At 45.1% G+C, this 23,103-nt stretch overlaps 1 protein-coding gene and 1 pseudogene across 1 annotated transcript in view; one reads left to right on the top strand and one right to left on the bottom strand.

Annotated features, from left to right (window-relative positions):
- The window catches only part of LOC147911521 (ral guanine nucleotide dissociation stimulator-like), a 28,335-nt gene extending 6,040 nt beyond the window's left edge, over nt 1-22,295 (top strand). The window contains exons 6-9 of the mRNA XM_087428102.1: nt 1,701-5,043; nt 16,312-17,598; nt 17,863-18,056; nt 20,529-22,295. Coding sequence (XP_087284228.1) covers nt 17,506-17,598; nt 17,863-18,056; nt 20,529-20,565 — 324 coding nt within the window. The 5' untranslated portion in view covers nt 1,701-5,043; nt 16,312-17,505 and the 3' untranslated portion in view covers nt 20,566-22,295. The remainder of the gene's footprint in view (nt 1-1,700; nt 5,044-16,311; nt 17,599-17,862; nt 18,057-20,528) is intronic.
- LOC147911522 (methyl-CpG-binding domain protein 3-like 1) lies at nt 11,671-12,709 on the bottom strand (annotated as a pseudogene).
- Nucleotides 22,296-23,103: the final 808 nt, after the last annotated feature.

Genomic DNA, 23,103 nt, shown 5'->3' with positions numbered 1-23,103 from the left:
CACACACACTAGCCACATTTTAAGTGCTTGATAACAACATGGGGCTAATAATGAGTGTATTTGGTAGTGCAGACAAATGTTTACATTATTGCAGAAAGTTCTCTTGGACAGGACCCTGAAGCAGGGAATCTAGAATCAGGGTAGAATTCCAGACACCCTTGTTCATCCCTTGTGCCCTTCCAGGTCTGTCCCCCACAGTAACCACACTGGAGTGGACTCCCTGTGTATCTTGCCACCTTGGCACAGAGACTGGACAGAGTTGCCATCTATGAGGAATTCCTGTGGCTGACCCAGAATGGTACCCAGCTGCAGAACTTGACCCTGGACAGGAAGAGTGTCCTTGGGGATGATACGGCTCCCTGGTCATTGGGAAAGAAAGTGAGGCCTTTCCGGGGACTCTGGATGCCTGGGGCTTAGAGAGCATTGAACTTTCTCAGGCTGGCAGAAGGTGGCGTAGTCCCCCAGTCTTTCCCCACCATTGAGAGAGAGAAAAGGAAACCAGAGTAATATAGGAGGCCCTCACTTTCTCCTAGACAACTCTGTGACCTAAAGGTAGTCACCTCCCTTCTCTGGACTTTTGTTTCCTTATCTCTGCACTGACAGCAACTGGGCCAGATGGTCAGTGAGGGCCTCCAGCTGTGTGTGAAGCAGACTCACAGGTTTGGGGGTGGATGTAGTTTCTGATCCACAGGCTATAGTTTGCCAAGTCCCGCTCTAGATGATCACCAATGCGCTAGAACTTTCTGCAGTGGTGGAATGTTCTATATCTGTGCTGTCCAGTGCACAGCCGCATGTGGCTGTTGAGTACTCGAAGGATGGTATTGTGACTGGTCTTTATTGTTACTGATTTTTAATGTTACTGAGGTACTAGAATTTCTATTTTATTTACCTAAAATTAATTTTAATTCAAAAGATACTTCTAGCTGCTCCATATCAGACAGCACACCTCTAAGAGGTTGTCTGGGTAGAGGTACAAGTAGAGGGACCTGCACCACTCCCCCCATGCCCACTGGGTGCTGTGTGTCCTACCCTCCTGGAGTTTATCTTGTAGCTGGGAATAACAAGAATAGAGAATTGAAACATCAATTATTTGATGTGAACAAACTCATACTTGGAGGTGGTAATCAGAGAAGACTTCCCTGCAGGATATTACATTGTAGGTTAAGCCTAGAAAATGAATATTAAGCAAATAGATAAAGGAGAAGGGGCTGATGGGTTTCTAGGCACGGAAGAACACTTTTGAGTTGGATTTTACAAATTTAGAGAGATCCCATAGGCTTGCCAACTGTGATGACCCATTCTGCCCCCGGCTGTCATAAGAAAGTCCAGCCCAAATTCAGTCCTCTGTGCCCACAGGTATGAATTTGGTTTAATTTATTACACTTTTGTTCTGTGATAATGGTCTTGGATTTTGTAGCAAAGTGTGCTCACTTTTTAGGGATGGAAACTAAAATGGGGTGAAACATGATGATGTCTACTTGACTTTAATATTTCATTGAAAACATGGGATGAATCAAGGGTGGCAAGTGTTAATAATTTATACATTGATGCAATATTGTTTTACTTAGATGGAATATACATGGTTAAATCTAGATGATGGATGTTTATGAGACTGTTCCCTTTATTTTTCTGTGTCTAAAAAGTTTTATTAAAAAGAGTGAAACACACTCACATGCATTCTCCATTTCATTCACTTCCAGAGTATTCTCCCAACAGAGATGATGCCTTGACTCAGAAGCCTGGTAAACCTGCAGGAAGCCCCAGCCCATGGTAGGGGGCGAGTATCTTGATGCTGTGCCTCATCGAAGAGAACCATGTGCACAGGGTCTTGGATGATGAGGAAAGTTGGCCAACCCTTGTCAAGGAGGGTTGAGGCACAGTGGGGTCACCAGGAGCCCTGGGGCAATGACAGGACGTGGCTACCCCACCACATGTCTCCCCAGATCTCCCCTTCTGGGCCCTCATCCTCATCTGCTTGGCGGGACTCCTGGTGCTCATCACAGGCCTGATCTGCTGTGTCTTGTTAAGACATGACGTGTTGCTTGTCTTCTTACTATTAGGTTGTAAGAGCTCTTTATATATTATAAATACATGTCCTTTTCTCGGGATATGTTTTGCAGATGTTTTCTCCCAGTCTGTGTGTGGCTTGCCTTCTCCTCTTCCACATGAGTCATTGGGGAAATGTAAGTGACAGTCATCATGAGATTCCACCACACTTAAGAGTGGCTAAAATTAAAAAGACTGACTATAGCAAGTGTTGTTGAAGATGTCAAGTCACTGAAACTCTCATCGAGTGCTGGTGAAAAATAGCTTGGATGCGTCTTTAATAATTACATACGTCTACCCAGCCATTCCTCTCCTAGGAATCCATCTAAGGGAAATAAACACATATGTCTATACACAGACTTGTACACACATGTTGATAACAACCTATTTATAGTAGATAAAAATGGAAAACAACCCAAATGTCCATTTACTGGTGAACGGATACACAAAGTGTGATATATCCCCACAGTGGGATACTATTCAACCATAAAGAGGAATGAATTATTTTTTTTCTTTTTCACTTATTCTATTGAAATTATAAAGGGTTTTAACATGGTGTAATTTCGGGTGTTCATTATTATTTGTGAATTTCTGTATAGACTGCATCGTGCTTACCAGCAGTAGTCTAACTTTTATCCATCACCATGCATATGTGCCCCTTTAACTCTTTCACTCAACACCCAGCCCCCTTCCCCTCTGGTAACCACTAATCTCTTCTCTTTATCCCTGGATATGTTTATCTTCTACATATGAGTGAAATAATGCTATTTGTCTTTGTCTGCCTTATTTCGCTTATCATCATACCCTCAAGGTCCATCCAGGTTGTTGCAAACAGGACGATCTTGTCCTTTTTTTCTGGCTTAGTAGTATTCCATTGTATATAATACATACCACATCTTCTTTATCTGTTCATCTGTAGCAGGGTACTTGGATTGCTTCCATGTCTTGGTTATTGTGAATAATGCCGCAGTGAACACAGGGGTGCATAAATCTCTTTGAATTGTTGATTTCAGTTTCTTTGGATAAATACCCAGTAGTGGGATAGCTGGAAGGTATGGTATTTCTATTTTTAATTTTTTGAGAAATCTCCATACTGTTTTCCCTGGTGGCTGCACCAGTTTGCATTCCCACCAGCAGTGTATGAGGGTGACCTTTTCTCCTTATCCTCTCCAGCATTTGTTATTTTTTGTCTTGGGAGTTATAGCCATTCTGACAGGTGTAAGGTGATCTCTCATTGTAGTTTTGATTTGAATATCCCTAATAATTAGTGATGTTATACATCTTTTCATGTGCCTGTTGGGCTTCTGTATATCTTCTTTGGAAAAATGTCTGTTCATATCCTTTGCCGGTTTTTAGATTGGATTATCTGTTTTTTTGTTGTTGCATTGTATGAGTTGTTTATATATTTTTGAGATTAACACCTTGTCAGATATATGATTTGCAAATATTTTCTCCCAGTTGGTGGATTGTCTTTTCGTTTTTTTTTTTTTTTGTGAGGAAGATCAGCCCTGAGCTAACATCTGTGCTAATCCTTCTCTTTTTTTCTGAGGAAGACCGGCTCTGAGCTAACATCTATTGCCAATCCTCCTCCTTTTTTTTTTTCCCCAAGTCCCAGTTGATAGTTGTATGTCATAATTGCACATCCTTCTAGTTGCTGTATGGGGGACACGGCCTCAGCATGACCGGACAAGCGGTGCGTCTGTGAGCGTCCGGGTTCCGAGCATAGGCCGCCAGTAGAGGTTCGCGTGCACTTAACCTCTAAGTCACGGGGCCGGCCCTGTCTTTTCATTTTGTTCATCGTTTCCTTTGCCTTGCAGAAGCCTTTTAGTCTCATGTAGTCCCATTTGTATATTTTTTCTTTTCGTTCCCTTGCCTGAGTAGACATGGTATTGGAAAAGATGCTGCTAAGACCGATGTCAAAGACTGCACTGCATATATTTTCTTCTAGGAGTTTTATGGTTTCAAGTGTTAGAGTCAAGTCTTTTATCCATTTCGAGTTAATTTTTGTGTATGGTGGAAGATAATGATCTCCTTTCATTCTTTTGCATGTGGCTGTCCAGTTTTCCCAACAGCATTTATTGAAGAGACTTTCCTTTCTCCATTGTATGATCTTGGCTCCTTTGTCAGAGATTAACTGACCACAGATGTGTGGTTTTCTTTCTGGGCTTTCAGTTCTGTTCCATTGATCTATGAGTCTGCTTTTGTGCCAACACCATGCCATTTTGATTAGTATAGCTGTGTAATATATTTTCAAGTTAAGATTGTGATGCCTCCAGCTTTGTTCTTTCTTCTCAGGATTGCTTTGCCTGTTCACGGTCTTTTGTTATTCCATATACATTTTCGGATTCTGTGTTCTATTTCTATGAAGAATGTCATTGGGATTCTGATTGGGATTGCATTGAATCTGTAGATTACTTTAGGTAATATGGACATTTTAACTGTGTTTATTCTTCCAATCCATGTGCATGGAATATCTTCCCATTACTTCAGGTCATCACTGATTTCTTTCAATAATGTCTTATAGTTTTCATTGTATAGGTCTTTAACCTCTTTGGTTAAATTTATCCCTAGAAACATTTTTCTTTTTGTTGCAATTGTAAATGGGATTGTATTCTTGAGTTCTCTTTCTGTTAGTTCATTATTAGAGTATAGAAATGCAACTGATTTTTGTAAGTTGATTTTGTACACTGCAACTTTGCTGTAGTTGTTGATTATTTCTAATAGTTTTCTGATGGATTCTTTAGGGTTTTCTATATTTACAATCATGTCCTCTGTAAACAGCAAGAGTTTCATTTCTTCCTTTCCAATTTAGATTCCTTTTATTTCTTTTTCCAGCCTAATTGCCCTGGCCAAAACCTTCAGTACTATGTTGAATGGGAGTGGCGAGAGTGGACACCTTTGTCTTCTTCCTGTTCTCAGAGGAATGGCTTTAAGTTTTTCACCATTAAGTATGATGTTGGCTGTGGCTTTGTGATATATGGCCTTTATACTGTTGAGGTACGTTCCTTCTATACCCATTTTATTGAGAGTTTTTATAATAAATGGATGTTGGATCTTCTCAAATCCTTTCTCTGCATCTGTGGAGAGGATCATATGATTTTTATTCCTCATTTTGTTAATGTGGTGTATCACATTGATTGATTTGCAGATGTTGAACCATCCCTGTATCCCTGGTATAAATTCCACTTGATCATGGTATATGATCCTTTTAATATATTGCTGTGTTCGATTTGTTGATATTTAGCTGAGGATTTTTGCATCTGTGTTCATCAGCGATATTGGCCTGTGATATTCCTTCTTTGTGCTATCCTTGCCTGCTTTTGCTCTCATGGTGATGTTGGCCTCATAGAATGAATTAGGAAGTGTTCCATCTTCTTCAACTGTTTGGAATAGTTTGAGAAGCATAGGTATTAAATCTTGTTTGAATATTTGTTAGAATTCTCCATAGAAGCTAACTGGTCCTGGACTTTTGTTATTTGGGAGGTTTTTGATGACCATTTCATTCTCTTTACTTGTGATTGCTCTGTTCATTTTCTCTCTTTCTTCTTGATTCAGTTTTGGGAGGTTGTGTGAATCTAAGAATTTATCTCTTTCTTTTAGGTTATCCAATTTGGTGGTATGTAAGTTGTTCAGTGTATTCTCTTATTGTCCTTTGGTTTTCTGTGGTATCTGTTGTAATTTCTCCTCTTTCATTTCTAATTTTATGTCTTTGAGCCTTCTCTCTTTTTTTCTTAGTGAGTCTGGCTAAGGGTCTGTCAATTTTGTTTCAGTCTTCTCAAAGAACCAGCTCTTTGTTTCATTGATCCTTTCTACTGTTTTTTTTTTTAGTCTCTATTTCATTTATTTCTGCTCTAATTTTTATTATTTCCCTCATTCTGCTGACTTTGGGCTTCATTTGTTCTTCATTTTCTGGTTCTATTAGGTGTAGTTTAAGGTTACTTATTTGGTATTTTTCTTGTTTGTTGAGGTGTGCTTTTATTGCTATGATTTTAACTGCTTTTGCTGCATCCCATAAGAGTTGTTTTGTTGTCATTTTCGTTTGTCTTCAGGTATTTTTTGATTTCTCCTTTGATTTGCTCATTGTTCCAATGTTTCTTCAGTCGTGTGTTCTTTAGTCTCCACATATTTGTGACTTCCCCATCTTTTTTCTTGTAGTTGATTTCTAGTGTCATAGCATTGTGGTCAGAAAAGAAGCTTGATATGATTTCAATCTTAAATTTATTCAGGCTTGCCTTGTTTCACAACATATGGTCTATCTTTGAGAATGTTCCATGTACACTTAAGAAGAATGTGTATTCTGCTGTTTTGGGAGGGTATGCTTTATGTATATCGATTAAGTTCATCTGATCATATGTTTCATTTAATTCCACTATTGACTTGTTGCCTTTCTCTGCATGATCTATTCATGGATGTAAGTGAGTTGTTCAGGTCACCTGCTATTATTGTGTTGCTGTTAATTTATCCCTTTGTGTCTATTAAGTGTTGCTTTATATTCTTTTGTGCTGCTGTGTTAGGTACATATATTTTTATAAGTGTTATGTTCTCTTGGTGGAAAGTCCCTTTGTCATTATATACTGCCCCCTTTGTCTCTCATAGTCTTTTTTATCTTGAAGTCTGCTTTGTCTGATATAACTATGGCAACACCTACTTTCTTTTATTTGCCATTTGATTGGAGTATTTACTCCCATCTCTTCATTCTGAGCCTGTTTTCTTTTAGAGCTGAGATGTGTTTCCTGGAGGCAGCATATTGTTGGGTCTTGTTTTCTAATCCACCCCACCACTCTGTGTCTGTTGATTGGAGAATTCAAGCGATTTACATTTAGAGTGATTATTGATACTTGAGGGCTTAATCCCACCTAATCTATATTTTCATTGTTTCTCTTCCTTTGTGTTTCTGACTACCATTTCACTTTGTGGGTTTTCATGGAGGTTGTCTCTTTTTTTATGATCTATGGCTCTGCTCTGATTTTTTGTTTGCTGGTTACTGTGGGGTTTGTATGAAGAACTCATAGATGAGATAGTCCATCTTCTGATAGCCTCTTATCTCCATTAGCCTAAGCAGGTTCCATCGCTTTCCTCTTCTCCTTCTGAGTTATTGTTGTCACAAGTTATTCATTTTTGTGTTGTTAGTTTGTGACTAAGTTGAAGTGTTTATAGTTACTTTTGATGCTTTCCTTCCCTTCTTCTTTTAAGTTATAATTAAGTATTTGCTACCCTGTTGTGAAACAGAGCTTTAGCTCTCTGATTTTGTCTGTCTATTTATCTCTTTGCTCAAAGCTTTGTAGACATATGCCTTCTTTTTATTTCGGGTATGAGGACGTTCTTGATCATTGCTTGTATGGGAGATCTAGTGGCGTTGAACTCCATCAACCTTTGTTTATCTGGGAAAACTTTTATTTCTCCATTGTATCATAAGGATCATTTCACCGGATAGAGTATTCTTGGCTGAAAGTTTTTGTCTTTCAGTATTTTTAATATATCATTCCATTCTTTCCTTGCCTGTAAAGTTTCTGCCAAGAAATATGCTGAAAGCCTGATAGGTGTTCCTTTGTAGGTTATTTTCTTCTGTCTTGCTTCCCTTAATATTTTTTCTTTGTCATTGGCTTTTGCCAATTTTACTATTATATGCCTTGGAGAAGGTCTTTTATTGTTGATGTTATTAGTCGTTCTGTTGGCTTCATGTATTTGTAAGTCCGGTTCTTCCTCAGGTTTGGGAAGTTCTCAGCTATTATTTCTTTGTACAAGCTCTCTGCTCCTTTCTGCCTCTCTTCTCCCTCTGGAATACGTATAATTCTTATGTTGCTTTTATAATTGAGTCGTATATTTCTCCAAGAATTCCTTCCTTTTTTAAAAATCAGAGTTCTCTCTCCTCGTCTACTGGAAGAATTTCTATATTTCTATCCTCTAAATCACTAATTCTTTCATCCATAATATCAGCTCTATTTTTTAAGGATTCTAGATTCTTTTTTATCTTTTTAATTATGTTCTTCATATCCAGATTTTCTGCTTGTTTTTTTTTAATAGCTTCAGTCTCTTTGATGAAGTATTCCTTTTCCACATTAATTTTATTCCTGAGTTCATCGAACTGTCTGAACATTCTTGTAACTTGGTGAGTTTCTTTATGACAGTTATTTTGAACTCTGTCATTTAGATTGTAAATTTCTGTGACTTCAAGTTTCGTTTCTGGAGATTTGTCATTTCCTTCTGCCCTGAATTGTTACTGTAGTTTCTTATGGTGTTTGATGAACTAATCTTTTGCCTGTGTATTTGTGGTAGTATCAGTTCGCAGATTCCACCTGCTACCGCTGTGGGGGAAGCATGAGCTGTGTTTCTGATCCCACCCCATATGCTGAAAGTTGCGTGGGTACAGTGGGTGTTTCCACTCGCTGGTAAAGCATTCCCACTGGGCTCAGAGCTGCCGCCACCTGGAGGCACGTGCACAGTTGTGAGACCGCAGCACTACTATGGGTATTTGTGCCACCATGGAAAGCATTTGCATGTGCGTGTATATCTGCTGCTGCCTTTACTTATGCTCGTGCCAGCCTCTGTGTTTGGTGGGTAGGGCTTCTTCATGGGTTCTGAGCATTGGCCAATCATTGGGACTGCAGTGGCACGGTGCGCTTTCCAACCATCCAGGAAAGCATTCATGTGCAGGTCCAGGGCTCCTGCCAACCCCTCCCAGAATTGCACCAAGGCGCATTCCTACTTTTGGGGATGCAGCATTACTATTGGCTCTCACACCAACATGGGAAGTGCTTGGGTGTGTGCACAGTGCTGCCAGGGAAGAGTTGGGGATAGGAATGAATTCATAGTACAGGCAATGACAAGCATAAATGTCAAAATAATTATGCTGAGTGAAAGAAGCCAGTAAAACATGAGTACATAGTATGTGATCCCATTTATAAACATTTTAGTAAAATCTATAGGGACATATACCAGATCACTCGTTGCCTGGGAAGGAGAATGTGTTTGCAAACGGCAGGGAAGGAGGAATTAAAATGAGCATGAGTAAATTTGGGGACGATAGTGTTCCTTTTCTTGATTGTGGTGATGATTCAATAAGTTATAATCAAAATTGTATCAAATTGTTCACTTTAAATGTTTGCAGTTTTCTGTATGTCGTTAATACCTCAATTAAGCTAGAACATGTAGGGGAAAGAGAGGGAGAGAGAGCTGAATGAGGGAAAAGGCAAGGAAAAGAAGGACTGAGGGTGAAAATTAAGTGTAAAAAAGGAAGAGGGAGACACAGGAGGCATCGGGTCTCTGTGGCTTTGGCATCTCCTTCCCCTGGAGTCTCCCATACTGGGCAGCTGACTGGACCATTCTGATGCGCTCTCCACACCTCACAAGTCACTGTCTGCCAGCGGAAGAAGGAGGGTGACTATGAGGTCCAGTGATGACGCCTGGGCTATTACCTGCCTCATGGCGACTTACGGAAGCTGTGATGAATAGATATGACTAGATCTGAGGTCCCTTTTTCCCAGCTGGGGTCCAGAGGAGCTTGACTGGAACAGAAAGAAACCACATTGGACGGACACAGGCTCTGAGCCTTTCTAGACTTGGCCCCTGACTGGCTCACAGGGGACTAAGCTGAAAGGTTTCACCTTCCTTAAGTCCTGAAAGTGACTGCAACTTCTGTCCTGTGGTGTCACAGCAGTTCATCCCTCAGGGACACCAGAATTGGTGAAACCAGCACAAATGTTGCCATCATGTAAAATCGAATCCCCACTTCAGTGCAAGGTTTCCCTTCTTAGGAAAATTTAGAACATCCCTCCCCTTGACTCTGTGCAGCCATCACACCCCTCTCGGTTCCTCCATATTCCTCCCCCACTGAAGCACTGGCAGTCTCAGGTTCCGCTTTTCTGCTTCATTCTCTGAAGCTCAGATTCACCAGGACTTCCAGATCAATCTCCCTCGATGGATCCTCTCCCTACTCATGGGTCCTCCGTGACGGGAAACAGGCCAAGATGGGAGGAGTGGGTGAGACATGATTCTGCAGTCCCCTTGGGCCTTGGGAGCTGAAATGACTAGGTGTCTGGGAAGCCTGAATCCCAGAGAAACACCAAGGCTCTGGGAAGAGAGTATCTGCTCTGGATGTAAAAGTGAATAATACTCGTTGGGAGAAATCTGAGGGAAAAGAAAGTGTCTTTTTTCATCTTTCTCTATACAGAGTCCATCTAGCCTCACAGCAGAGGCTCCCCAACAAGCAGCCCAGAGCATCCCAGGCATGAGGCAGACTGCGCTCTTCTGCAGTGGGTCTGTGGGAACAGATTACATCATCTGTACACACTGTGCAGACGACCACAGCTGAAGATACTCAAGGGCTGAGAATTAAAGTCACAGTCATGGCACTCTCTCAGACTTTTTGTGTGTGAGCTTCACATTCTCAATCTGAAGCAGAGATTCTCTGAGAATGCACACTATGAAGATTCTAATGATTAATAATATTAATATATTATTATTATACATTGCATACATTATACCTTATATACTGTACATTATAATTATAAATTAATGTATAATTATCATTATACATTAATATATTATTATATATTTATTATTATAATATCATTATAATGTTTGACAATAGTTATCATTATTGACTAATTTCTTCTAAGCAACATGACTGGAAAGCTCTGCGTGTATTATCTCAGTTACAGTCACAATTTTAGGGATTTATTCCCATTTTAAGCTAAAGATGTGGAGGCTCAGAAATATTAAATAACTTGACAAAGAAGGAAAAAAATTACTACAAAGCTAAATTAAACACCTATTCAAACTATGTGTCAAAGAAAGAAAGACGTTTTCTGACTTACAAACAGACTCATAGTTGACCTCCCACAGGCCTGCAGTGAAAGAACCGGTAAAGAATGTACATCAGGAAGAAGAAATGTGAACCCAGGAAAACATAACAGGAGTCATGAGGAAAGGAAAAAACGTCTGTCTAATTTAGTATTAGTTTTAAAACAAGACATTAAAAACACATTCGAGCGAAAATTCCAGATGATTACCACATGGAAGAATAGAGGAGAGAAGATTTAGCTAAAAGGTAACTCATTTTTTAGGGAAGATATAAATACTAAGATACTCTATTATTGTTTAACACATTGCTCTCAGAAACTGATAAATCTGTGGGACAAAAGTAAGTAATGATACAGAGGATTTGAAGAGTGCAACATACTCGATCAGACAAATAGACAAATCCCAACACACTGGCTTATTGTGAGACTTGTGATGCTGAAAACAGTCGTTCTCCTGACAGCATGATGCCACAATGGCATATCAATTTTCATGAATCAAATTTCCAACACATATAAATCTAAAAACAGGGACAATCCAGTATTTCATTATATGCAACTGTGATTCAACATGCAACAAATACCAGAAAAATAGAGACCCAGAAGTAGGTATCTTTTTTGAGAAGACAGCTATAACAGCTCTTTAGTGAAATGTTATGTTGGAATCTATTGCAATATTACACAAAAAGGACAATCCATTTGGACTACGTATGTTTTCTCTGTGACTGTGAGGGCAAATCTCTAAGGAATCCCCTGATTGTGATAACTCTTGGTCTTAAAATACAAATAGATAACACTCAGTAAAGGAAAATGAGAGAACAAAATGAGAAGGAAAGATCTCCTTTCTCTCCTCAACTCAAACCCAATCTCTCACCTCCGAAGGATCACTGTCTGTATATTCTCTGTCATGCAAAGAAATCAAAGAAAAGAAAATTATTGGTATGTATTAAAGTTTCAAGAGCTCAAAGCAAGAAGACATCAGGACCCCTGCAGAGGCATTAATGTAGTGTGAGCTCCATGTCATCTGCGCCGTCTTCTGTTTTCTTCATCTTGTTTGTCGGGATGTCCTTCTTGGCCCCTCACTCACCCTGCCTCGCTAGCGAGTGTGTCTGCATCAGTGCTACCGCCAGTCTGTGTCTTTCCGTCTTCACTTTCCCTTCCTGTTTCCTGATATCTTCCTCAGTCACCAGAAGCCGTTTGCAAAGGAGCTGTGGGATGTACAGACCAGCTCCTGGGATCATCTCTGCCGAATCTGAGACCAGGCAGGGGTGGGCATGGGACTGGAGTTCAGAACACCTGCGAGCTCACCTGGCAGGGATACACCTGTGCTACTAGGTGTAAGGTTGGGCAGGGCTTTGACAAGGTCCAAAGCACTTAACAGTTCTCCTGTACTCTGCAGGCCTGTAGACCTTGCAGTCTCTTCTGCCAGCAGAGTTGTTGGGGCTGCTCCAAGGTTTCCGCCCTTTGCTGACATCTGACCTCATTTCCAGGATAGGATGTGATTTTAGTAACTGGCCTTTTGAATATGTAACTGTACATTCTCAAAGGGATGGAGATGCTCAAACCAGGCTTTGGTTTAGATTGCTTTCCACAATCATTTCACTTCCTCTGTGATGATTGGACCATCATACTTCTTTTCCTCTTACCCTATAAAAATAAATTGTGAAAGTGGATCAGAGTTGCAAATGAAGCCTGCCTTCCCAGGACAATTATGTCAGATGCCTTGTACTTCTACTCTCCCTCTCTCCCTGTAGAGATTAATCTAACCTATGTCCTGGGACATCATCAAAGAGATTTGGGTCAAGAAAAGAAACCACAAGGTCAAAACTCAGGACTACGGCAGGTCATTTCTTCCCCCCATGTTGTTAGACACTCATGTGTATGACTTTATTCTCTTTTTGTCCTTGTCACTCTCAACAACAAAATCCTTGGAGCTCCCTGTCAGGACACACGGTCCCCAGTCTTTTTCTAAATCCCAAATCATACCATTCTTCTATACTATATGACTATTCATTTGATTAACCCATTGACCAGTTGGTGTTCATAGCTCCATTAGAGCTTAAATCAGTAGTGAAATTATCATCCACCCCACTCCTAGTGACTCTTATTTGAAAACTGTGAACATTAAATCTCAGTGCAGAGAATGTATGTCTGCAAAAACTCAACTTACAAATGGAGATTGTACTGTAAGTGGGAAGTACACACTGGATTTATGAAACTCAGGAAAAAAATGTAAACTCTCATTATTAAGTTTTGTATAGACTGCACCCACATTGATAATATCTTGGTTATAGTGGGTTAAAATATACTATTAAAATTAGTTTCACTTGTTTGTTTTCATTTTTTAAAATGTGGCTATTAAAAATATTTAAATTCCAGAATATAGAGTGCTTAATGTTACTATTGGACAGTGCTGGTGAAGCCATCAGTGAAAAGAAAGCCCAGAGAAAGTGATTAGGGAAATTTTTTCCCTAGAAAAGGAGTCTACACTGGCCCACACTGCCAGATGCAGCAAGAAGTCTCATACACACACACGCACACACACACACTGACAGAATGAAACAAACTTCTTCCTAGAGTCCCACCACTTCTCACATGGTTTGAGGTTGCACTCTTACTTAGTCCTAAGTGGACTAATCTCAAGAAAGAAGACAGAAGTCTAGGTAAATTACCAGTTAGGAAGATCTAAAACCAGAGACTAAAGCTCAAGATAAGTGGTGAATTTCCTGTCCTGGCTTCTGTTATTAATTCAATATGTAAGGGAGACTTTTCCAAGGAGGGTTGTTTTAAAACTCACTTTTTCTTTACTATGTAAAAATAGACAGGCTATGTAAAGAATAATTACTCTAGCCAATCAATGAAAAGGAGATGATAGATCACGAATACCCTTATTATAAGTCACTACTGGTTTAGAGAGTCAGGGAACAGCTGACATTGGGTTAATTTGGCCTTAATTAGGCTGATTCTGATTTCATGATCGTCATATTGATTGTATTATGCTAGAACCTACGAAACTTCCCAGCCCCCCTACTATTTAACAACCAAGGCCCACCAACCAGACCAGTCCTTGCTGACACATCCCCTGCCTCCATCCCTTCTGACAACACCTGGAGGATTTTCCCCAAATCCCACTCTGTTCCTGTGCTCTTCTACCTGCCCCAGGGCCAGGGAATCATTTTCTCCAAGGCTCAGGCTCTGCGTGTGCCCAGCTCTTGGGATGGCACTTCTCCCTCTACTGAAGAAAAGGATCAGAGCACAGACCCTGTGAGCTGCAGCAATTGGACAAAGACTGGGGTTTGCTGACAGAAAAGAACCTTTAGTGGGCACGGTTACCAGGGTCCAAGAAACCCCAGTCATTCCCCCAGGGACTGTGATGCAGGACACAGCAGGAATGTCTGCGTGTGGTTCAGCTTGGGAATGCCTGTAGGGTGACATAGGTGACATTGGTTATGCATTCGCCAATGTTGTTCACTCATTTATTCATCGTATGTCATGGAGTGCTTTCTACATACATCCAGGCAACAGTCTCACCCTCTGGGGCTCACAGGCAGTGTCAGAAGAATTTCTAAATTTTATTTCTAATATATAGGTACAACACCAGTAATACACTAGGTGTTCCAAGCATTTTTCAAACATTAACTCCTTTAATACTCTCCATAAACCTACAAAATAAGTATGCTGATCATTATTGCCAACTGAGAGATGAAAAAACAGCACCAATCAGGTAAATAATTCAGTCAATACAAATATCTAATAAGGGATTGAGATGGAATTTGGACTTGAGGTGTTAGCTCCATATTCTGTGCTCTTAACCATGACATTTACTCTCTAAAGACTTCACATCATGAAAAAATTTGATCAGTTATCCATTTTCTTGGTTCCTTGAGTAGCCACACTATTTTATCTGTCTGAAAAATAGAATACGTGCATAGAAACTACTGCACATACACACTCAAATTACATCTACCAATGTCCCCAGTCCCTGAAAATTAATAAAGAGAACATTTCAGAATGTTTCTTGCGCAGGTTGGGAGGACTCTGATGGAATCTCAGTGTTACTGTAAGAAGCTGAGAACAGGCTGGGAGTGGGTCTCAGGGGAAAGGTGTCCTCAGGAGTCACGATTGAATGACAACACTGATGGGAGGGTCTCAGCAGTGACTGAATTCAGGATCTGGTGGTGTTGTAACCTGGTGCTTATCTTCTGGCTGTGGGTTTATGGTGATGCCGCACAGGGAGAGGGGATGGTTCACTGTGTTTTGGGGAAACCAGACCCATGAAAGAGAGGGAATGATGATTTCCTTAAACAATGGACTCATGGTGGGAAAAATTTGGCCTGGAAGAGACAGTCGTGAGCCTGCTATAACCAGAAGGAGTTGTCTCTGCTTCAGCCAAAGCAGACAGCCCTTCCTCATGCACTCATTTTATCTCAATGAGAGGAAGGAGGAGGAAATCATGTAATGTTCTTCTGGATGTGAGATCTGTGATGTTAGAGACTGTGCTAGGAGCTTCTGAAAGGCTGCCCTGAGGCATTTCAGACCTTTGCTGTGACCAGAATGACAAGTGTAAGCACCCCTGCATCTGTCTGGGAACAGTTAGTGGGTCAAGGAGAAGGCTCCCTGGTGCAGAGACTCACAGGAAGAAGCGAGTTTGGCTAGGGAAGGTTAGAAATGTGGCCAGTGTGGCTGGAGGGAGCCTGAGAAGAGAAAGGAGTGGAGAGAGGAGGGTGATCAGGCTGGATCCTGGGACATGGTAGACTGTTACTTTCTGTTCCTCTGTGACAACATTACTCCAAATCCTGCCACCTATAAAGTACAAATATTTAACATCTCACAATTTCTGTTAGCCAAGCATCAGGCATGGCTTAGCTGGGTGCCTCTGCCTCAAAGTCTCTGTGAAGAAGGGGCTGTGGTCGCAACAGGGCTCAAATAGGGGAGGATTCCCACCCAAGTTCACTCCCATGGGTTTTGTCAGGTTTCATTTGGACTGAGAGTCTGAGCTCTGTTGGCTGGACACTCCCTCAGTTCTCTCCTATGGAACCTCTACATAGTGCAACTGAAAACATCAGCACTTGCTCTCCCAGTTCTGGTGATTTGATAGAGAGTGAGAGCGAGAGTAAGAGCGAGCAAGAGAGAGAGAGAGAGATGGAAACAGAAGGAGGGAGGTAAGTAGGGAACCCAAGTAAGCCAGTAAGCAGGAAGTGACAGAAGTTTTGTAATTAAAACTTGGAAGTGACATCCCATCACCTTGGCTGTGTTCTGTTGTTCAGAAGCCAGATACTGACCACTTAGTGGTGACACAAAGATGTGCACTCCAGGAGGCAGGGAGCATTGGGAACATTGTGGAGGTTCCCACCACATAGGCCACAATGAGCCTCTTGGGACTGATTCTGAGTAAAACAGGGGACCGTGGAAGGGTTAATGCCAGTGGATCACAATGTCTGAATTTCCTCTAATTTCAACCCCTCAGGATGCAGACCTGAAAATGAGGCTCTGAGCGGCAGTGACTCACCAAAGATGACACATCTGGGACTTAGAGAAGTTCTGACTGGTATTCTATGTGATGTCCTACTCCTTATACTTCCTCCATCTCTAAGTGTGTGCATTAGACACATGTGACGCCAGCCCACAGGTGTTGTACGTATTATTACATATACACCTGATGATGTCCCTAGGAAGCTGTTTTTAGCCCAATCCTCATTGTGCGGCTTGGGAGACTGGGGAGATCTTGAGAGGCACAGCAGCTTTTCCAGGACATATAACTGGTAGGAAAAAAGAGGTCTGATCTCAGCTCTGTCTCCTCAAAGCTGGGGCCTGGATAAACTCCCAAGTTGCTGTGGGGAGGGTGGTGATGGGTATTTGTGTACAGTGATGGAGATGACATGGACAAGGAGGGAGACCAGCCAACAGCTTAGCGGGGGCTTTGAGTGGGTCTGATTGAAGGATGGGGCCAAGTAATAGAACCTTGAAGAAGTGACCTCACTTCCTTGGTGACAGCACCCAACAGAACTTAGAACTCTGGTTACCAGGCACCCACATTGTAATCACAGCCTCCTGTCGAGTTCATTTGAGTGGAGACACTCGACACAGCAGGATGTTCTTGTGTTGTCCCGTGACTTTCCGTGGCTCTGGCCCCCGGAAAGCCAAGGAAAAGAGCGTGTTAAGTCGCTTTAGACATTGGCTCAACCCTCACTGCGAATGTGTGTGACCTTTTGGCAGGAGGAACCATGAGGTAACACTGTAGGCCAGGGCAGACCACTCTAGGTCAGGCCAGAAATGTGATCCCAAAAGGACAGCCCCACACCCCTTGACACTCATTGTGTGTGTGGGGGGGAGGTGGAGTTAGGGAAGCTGAGGATGAGGAGGACCCAGCCTGGGCAGGAGCAGGATGCTAGATGGTGGTAGTCGGACAGTGTGTCATGTTCATACTCAAGATCTTGGCTGCAGGAGAGGAAGGTGAGCGCTGGAGACCAACCTCCTCTATCCGCATGTGAATGCTGGGCCCTCAAGGTGTCCTCGTATTCCTTCCCTGGTGGAGTCTATGCAGATTCCCCTCTGTGCCTGATCTGTGGTGGAGTTTCCCACTGTGGCAAAGTCCAGGCAGGCCCCTGATCCCTCCTGGCCTGACTGCTGGGCACTGTCACTGCAGAGCTGCACCCAGGAGATGGTCGAGGAGCTGGTGGATGGTTTCCAGTTTGCCATCTCCCTGGAGTGGACACAGGTGCACCAGTCCATCAGTGACCAGGGCTGGTCTGAGGTGAGTGTGGGTGCAGAGGTGTCATCACACCCAGGACCCTGAGATGATCAAGGCAGTAGTAGAATCCAGACTCAAATATGAGATTCTCCTGGGACCCTTCTGCCCCAGAATTTTCTCGCTACGTTGCCCCACAGTCCCACTCCCAAAGGAATCTGGACCTCCACTCCTCCCCACAAGCTACACAGGAGGGTAGAGAGAAACGTCATTCCTCCTGGTGGTTCACCATGATGTCACTGACTGTATGTTCCTCCTCCTCTCCCCCAGTGTGAGGATGAGTCCACTGTGAATTTAAATGAGGCCTGCAGGATGCGTGGCCTCCAGGCAGGCATGATGGAGAAGCTGACAGAGTCCATTGCACCAGCTTTCCTGAGTAGGAACATCTCCAGCTTCACCACCTTCATGGTCAACTACTCGGCCTTAGACACATCCCACCGGGTCCTGGACCTGCTGTTTACTAGGTGAGTAGCCACTCACCCCTCTGCACAGTGGAGACTCTGCCCACTGCAAGCTGTGTACCTTGGGCAAATCCCCACATCTCTCGGAGACTCAGTTTGCTCTTCTGAAATGTTGGGGGGGAGGATAAATTTCATGGTGATCTTGTAGGGACTAATGGGATCAGCCATGGCAGGGGCTTGCCTGGTGCTTGTATCTGCAGAGAGGGCTGTGGACATGCTGTGGTTGGCCCCCGGCAGCCCCGAGCTGGGTCGGTCCCTCAGACGTGGCCAGGGGCAGTCCATCCCTCGGTGCCTCTCCCAGAAAATCCAAGGGCAGGCTTGGTGCCAGCCCTACCCCACTTGCCACTGCCACGACCATCGTCCTCCCTCGGGAAGCCTGGGCATGACAGGGACCCAGGTATGGGAGGCCGCCAGATCTCAGGTCTGGCACACCGCTTGCCAGGCTGATTCTCCTCTGACGGGGCCCCAGCACACGCCCCAGGAGACTTGGCAGCCATCCCAAGGGCTATCTCCTCTGGAACTCATCCCCTTGGAAGGGGCCTGGCCCAGGTGTCAGGTTCGGCTGGTTGGCCAGCCTCCTTGGGATGAAGCAGGCAACCCGAGCCAGGCTTACAGTGCCCTGGACGTGACATCTGCGACCTCAGGCAGAGGGCCTCCTGCGTGCCCTCCATGGCGGATTTCTCCCCGGATCCGTGGCCTGGGCACCAGGAAGGCCAGGCCTTCCCGACTCCAGGGAGGAGGCTGGGAGCTGTCGCCAGAAGGGCTTGCCCAGTTTGGCCCTGGCTCTCTAGCCCTGTGGTGCCATCTGCCTCTCTCGGCCCTTCTGACTCCACAGAGCCTTTCCTACACCTGGCCTGGCTGCAGTCGCAAAGTACAGGCGTGGGGTGAGGCCATGGCTTTGTCTTTCCAGGAACAAATGAGCCGCTGGATGAAGCAGCTGGCCCAGGCAGAGCCTTGAGCTTGAAGCCCAGTACGTCTGTGGCCATCAGGGCCAAAGCAATGCTTCCAAGGAAGAGAAGCGGCCTTCAACTGAGTGGGAGTGGGGGAGGGGAGGGAGACAACAGCTGAAGCCAAGTCCAGAAGGGCGGCGATGGAACAGCTGCAACAGTGTGGCGCCAGAGGTCCGCCCCCGCCTGTCCAAGCCTGGAGGGAGGGCGGGGCCTTCATTGAGGACCCCCGCGGCCAGCCCTAGGCCCCGGCGGTCGTGCATGCACCCTTGACCTGTGCGGGGGTGTCTGGGGTTGAACCCAAGCCCGCAGGGCTCCCGGAGTGGCCAGAGAAAGAAGGGCCTATGGGGGAGGTAGGCAAGGTGGGCAGGGTGTGCCACCTTCCTCTCCTCAGGTCCCCAAGGGGGAGAGAGAGAGAGAGAGAGGGAGAGACAGAGAGATCCATGACCTCTGAGTCGCTGCCTCCACCGCTGGCTGGTGCCAACTCACACGCCATCTCACTTGCACCCACCACCCCCACGCCTGCCCCAGGGCCAGCCCCACCACAGAGAGGCCGGTTCCTGGTCACCTCCATGCCTTCCCTTCCAGACCTGACCCCATTGCAGGGGAAACTGTTCAGACAAGCCTTTACATGTCCCTCTGCATGACAATCGTCTCCCTCCCTTCTCCCATCCCACAGGCCCACCCACGACATCCACCTTTGTCATTAGCTCAGGAGAGGATGCAAGATGAGAGTCTCTGCCATTGTGTGGAGAGACTCAGTTTCCCGGGTTTCTCTCATGGACACATGTTCTTCAGCTGGGTCTGATTTGCACCATTGAACCTGTCTTGTTAATTATTTGGCCAGCCATGAGAACCTGAAGGGAAATGGCGGAGGGGCATTCTCTCTCTGCCCCCAACAACCCTTATCTGTGTCGGTCCCTCAGACCTGGCCAGGGCCAGCCCATCCCCCGGCGCCCTCTCCTGGGGCATGCAAGTGCAGGCTCAGTGCCCGCACCACCCCTCTCGCCACTGCCAAGACCATCGTCCTCCCTTGGGATTCCTGGGGAGGAGAGGGACCTGGATGTGGGAGGCTGCCTGATCTCTGGTCTCTCACACCGCTTCCCGGGCTGCTTCCTCCTCTGACGGGGCCCAGCACACGCCCCAGGAGACTTGGCAGACGTGCCCAGGGCTATGTCCTCCACAACTTGTCCCCTCGGAAGGGGCCTGGCCCAGGTGCCAGGTTCGGCTTTTTGGCCAGACTTCTTTTGATAAAGCTGGCAAGCAGAGCCAGGCTTGCAGTTGCCCTGGGCGTGACACTTGCGACCTCAGGCAGAGGGCCTCACGGGTGCCTTCCATTGCAGATTTCTCCCCAGAACCATGGCCTGGGCCCTAGGAAGGCCAGGCTTTCCCAACGCCAGAGAGGAGGCTGGGAACTGACCCCGGAAGGGCTTGCCCAGTTTGGCATAGACTCCCAAATGCCTACGGGCTGCTGGCGCTGCACTTCCTGCTTTGCCATATGCCTGTCTTGGCCCTTTTGTCTCCACAGAGCCTTTCCTGCACCTGGCTGCAGTCGCCAAGTCTAGGCGTGGGGTGAGGCCATGGCTTTGTCTTTGCAGAAAGAAATGAGACCCAGGACAAAACAACTGGCCTAGGAAGAACCTTGAGCTCGAACCCCAGTCTGACTGTGGCCACCCTGGGCAGACCTACCCTTCCAAGGAAGTGATGCGGCCTGCTATCTGTGAGGAAATGTGGGAGGTGAGGGAGACAGCAACTGAAGCCAAGTCAAGAAGGGTGGGGTTCATTCAGCTGCAGCTGGTAGTTGCTGAGGGATGCCCCAGCCGGCCAGATCCTGGTGGGAGGATGGGGCATTAACTGAGGACCCCCGAGGCCAGCCCTAGTCCCAGGTGGCCGAGCATGCACCCTTGGCCTGAGGGGCTTGAGCCCAAGCCCACATGGTTCCGAGAGCTGCCAGAGAAAGAAGGGACCATGGAATAGGTAGATGAGGTGGGTAGGGCACCCTACCTTTCTCTCCTCGGGTCTCCGAGGGAGAGAAGAGAGACAGAGACACAGAGAGAGTGAGAAAGAGAGAAAGAGAGATCCCTGACCTCTGAATCGCTGCCTCCACCGCTGGTACCAACTCACACGCCATCCCACTTCCACCTACCACCCCCACGTCTGCCCCGGGGCCAGCCCCACCACAGATGCGGGCTGCTGGTCACCTCCGTGCTGTCCCTTCTGGACCTGACCCCGGTGCAGGGGAAATGGTTCCAACAAGATATTACATGTCCCTCTGCATGACAATTGTCTTCTTCCAGTCTTGACTTCCACATGCCCTCCCCCAACATCCTCCTTTCTCATAAGCTCAGGAGAGGATGCAAGATGAAAATCTCTGCCTTTGTGTGGAGAGACTCATTTTCCCGGGTTTCTGCCATGCACTCATATTCTTCAGTTCGGTATGATTTTCTCTTGCGAACCTGTCTTGTTAATGGTTTGGCAAGCCATAAGAGACTTAAGGAAAAGGGCGGAGTGGGATTCTCTCTCTAGCCCTGACTGCCTCAAGCTGGGTCGGTCCCTCAAGCCTCTCCAGTGGCAGCCCATCCCCAGGCGCCCTCTCCCGGGACATCCTGGGGCAGGCTAGCCAGCAGCCCCACCCCACTCGCCACTGCCACGACCATCGTCCTCCCTCGTGAGGCCTGGGCAGGACAGGGACCCGGTTGTGGGAGGCGTCCTGATCTCATGTCTGGCACACCCGTTGCCAGGCTGCTTTCTCCTCTGACGGGGCCCAGCACATGCCCCAGGAAACTTGGCAGCCATCCCCAGGGCTATGTCCTCTTGAACTTGTCCCCTCTGGAAGTGGCCTGGCCCAGGTAGGATGTTTGGCTGGTTGTCCAGCCTCCTTTGGAGAAAGCAGGTGAGCCGATCCAGCCATCCTGTCACCCTCTGCCTGGCACCTCTGCACTCAAAGAGAAGGCGTCACACGTGTCCTTCGTCATGCTTTTCTCCCCAGAGCCATTTCTTGGGGTACTCTTAGTGTTGCGTTAGTGTTATGTTTGGATTCCGGTTACTGCCAGTTTTATGGTTTGGTTTAGTTTTCTGGTTTGTGTTAGGTTTATATTTAGGTATATGTTTCTGGTTAGGGTTAAGTTTATGGTTCTAGTTAGGGATAGGGTTATGATTCGCGTTAATGGTATGTTTGAGTTTAGGTTAGTGTTAGGGTTAGGGTTGACGTTAGTGTTATGGTTGATTGCCAGGTTTGGGTTAGATTTCAGGTTAGGGTTAGGGTTCAGTTAGCATAGGGTTATCATCTGGTTAGTGTAAGTGTTAGGTTTCTGTTACTATTGGGGTTAGGGTTATGGTTAGCATTAGGTTATGGTTCTGTTTAGTGTTAGGGTTTGGGTTTGGTACAGATTTGTTTTACGTGTAGGGTTAGTTTTACAGTTTAGAGTTAGGTTAGGGTCAGTGGTCAGGTTCAGTTTAGCGTTGGGGTTAGTGTTAGGGTTCGAGTTAGATTTAGGTTAGGTTAGGTGTAGTGTTAGTGTTAGTTTTCGGGTTAATGTCAGGGTCAGAGCTTGGTTTTGATATCAGTTTATGCTTAGGTTCTGGTTGGGTTAGGCTTCGGCTTAGTGTTAGGTTCAGGTTCGGGTTCGGGTTGTTTTTAAGGTTAGGATTCAGGTTAGCGCTCAAGTTAGTGTTAGGATTTGGGTTAGGCTGAGGTTTGGCTTAGTATTCGGATTAGGGTTATTATTAGGTTTCGGGTTCGAAAAATGCTGAGCTTTAGCTTTAGGTTTCTTGTTAGGTTAGGGTTAGGTTTAGGGCTAGGTTAGGTTAGAGGTAATGTTGGGTTTGGATTAGGTTAGGTTAGCATTATGGTTAGAAATATGTTTAGAGTTCAGGTTATGGTTAGGCTTAGCAATAGGGTTCAGGTTAGGTAATGTTTAGTTTTAGTGTTAGGGCTAGTGTTCGAGTCAGTGTTAGGCTTAGGTTCAGGTTCGTGTTCTGCTTAGGTTAGGTTAGAGTTGGGCTAAGATTAGGTTTAGGTTAGGTTACAGTTCAGGCTAGGAGTGCTGATATGGTTAGGGTTTATTTTCATGTTAAGTTTTGGGTTAGGTTTAAGGTCAGGT

The sequence above is a fragment of the Ceratotherium simum genome, unplaced genomic scaffold (genome assembly GCF_057802395.1).
Source record: "Ceratotherium simum simum isolate JZ-2026a unplaced genomic scaffold, ASM5780239v1 HiC_scaffold_43, whole genome shotgun sequence".
Taxonomy (NCBI): domain Eukaryota; kingdom Metazoa; phylum Chordata; class Mammalia; order Perissodactyla; family Rhinocerotidae; genus Ceratotherium; species Ceratotherium simum.
The sequence above is the reverse complement of the archived record's forward strand: the minus strand, read 5'-3'. Positions and strand labels throughout refer to the sequence as shown.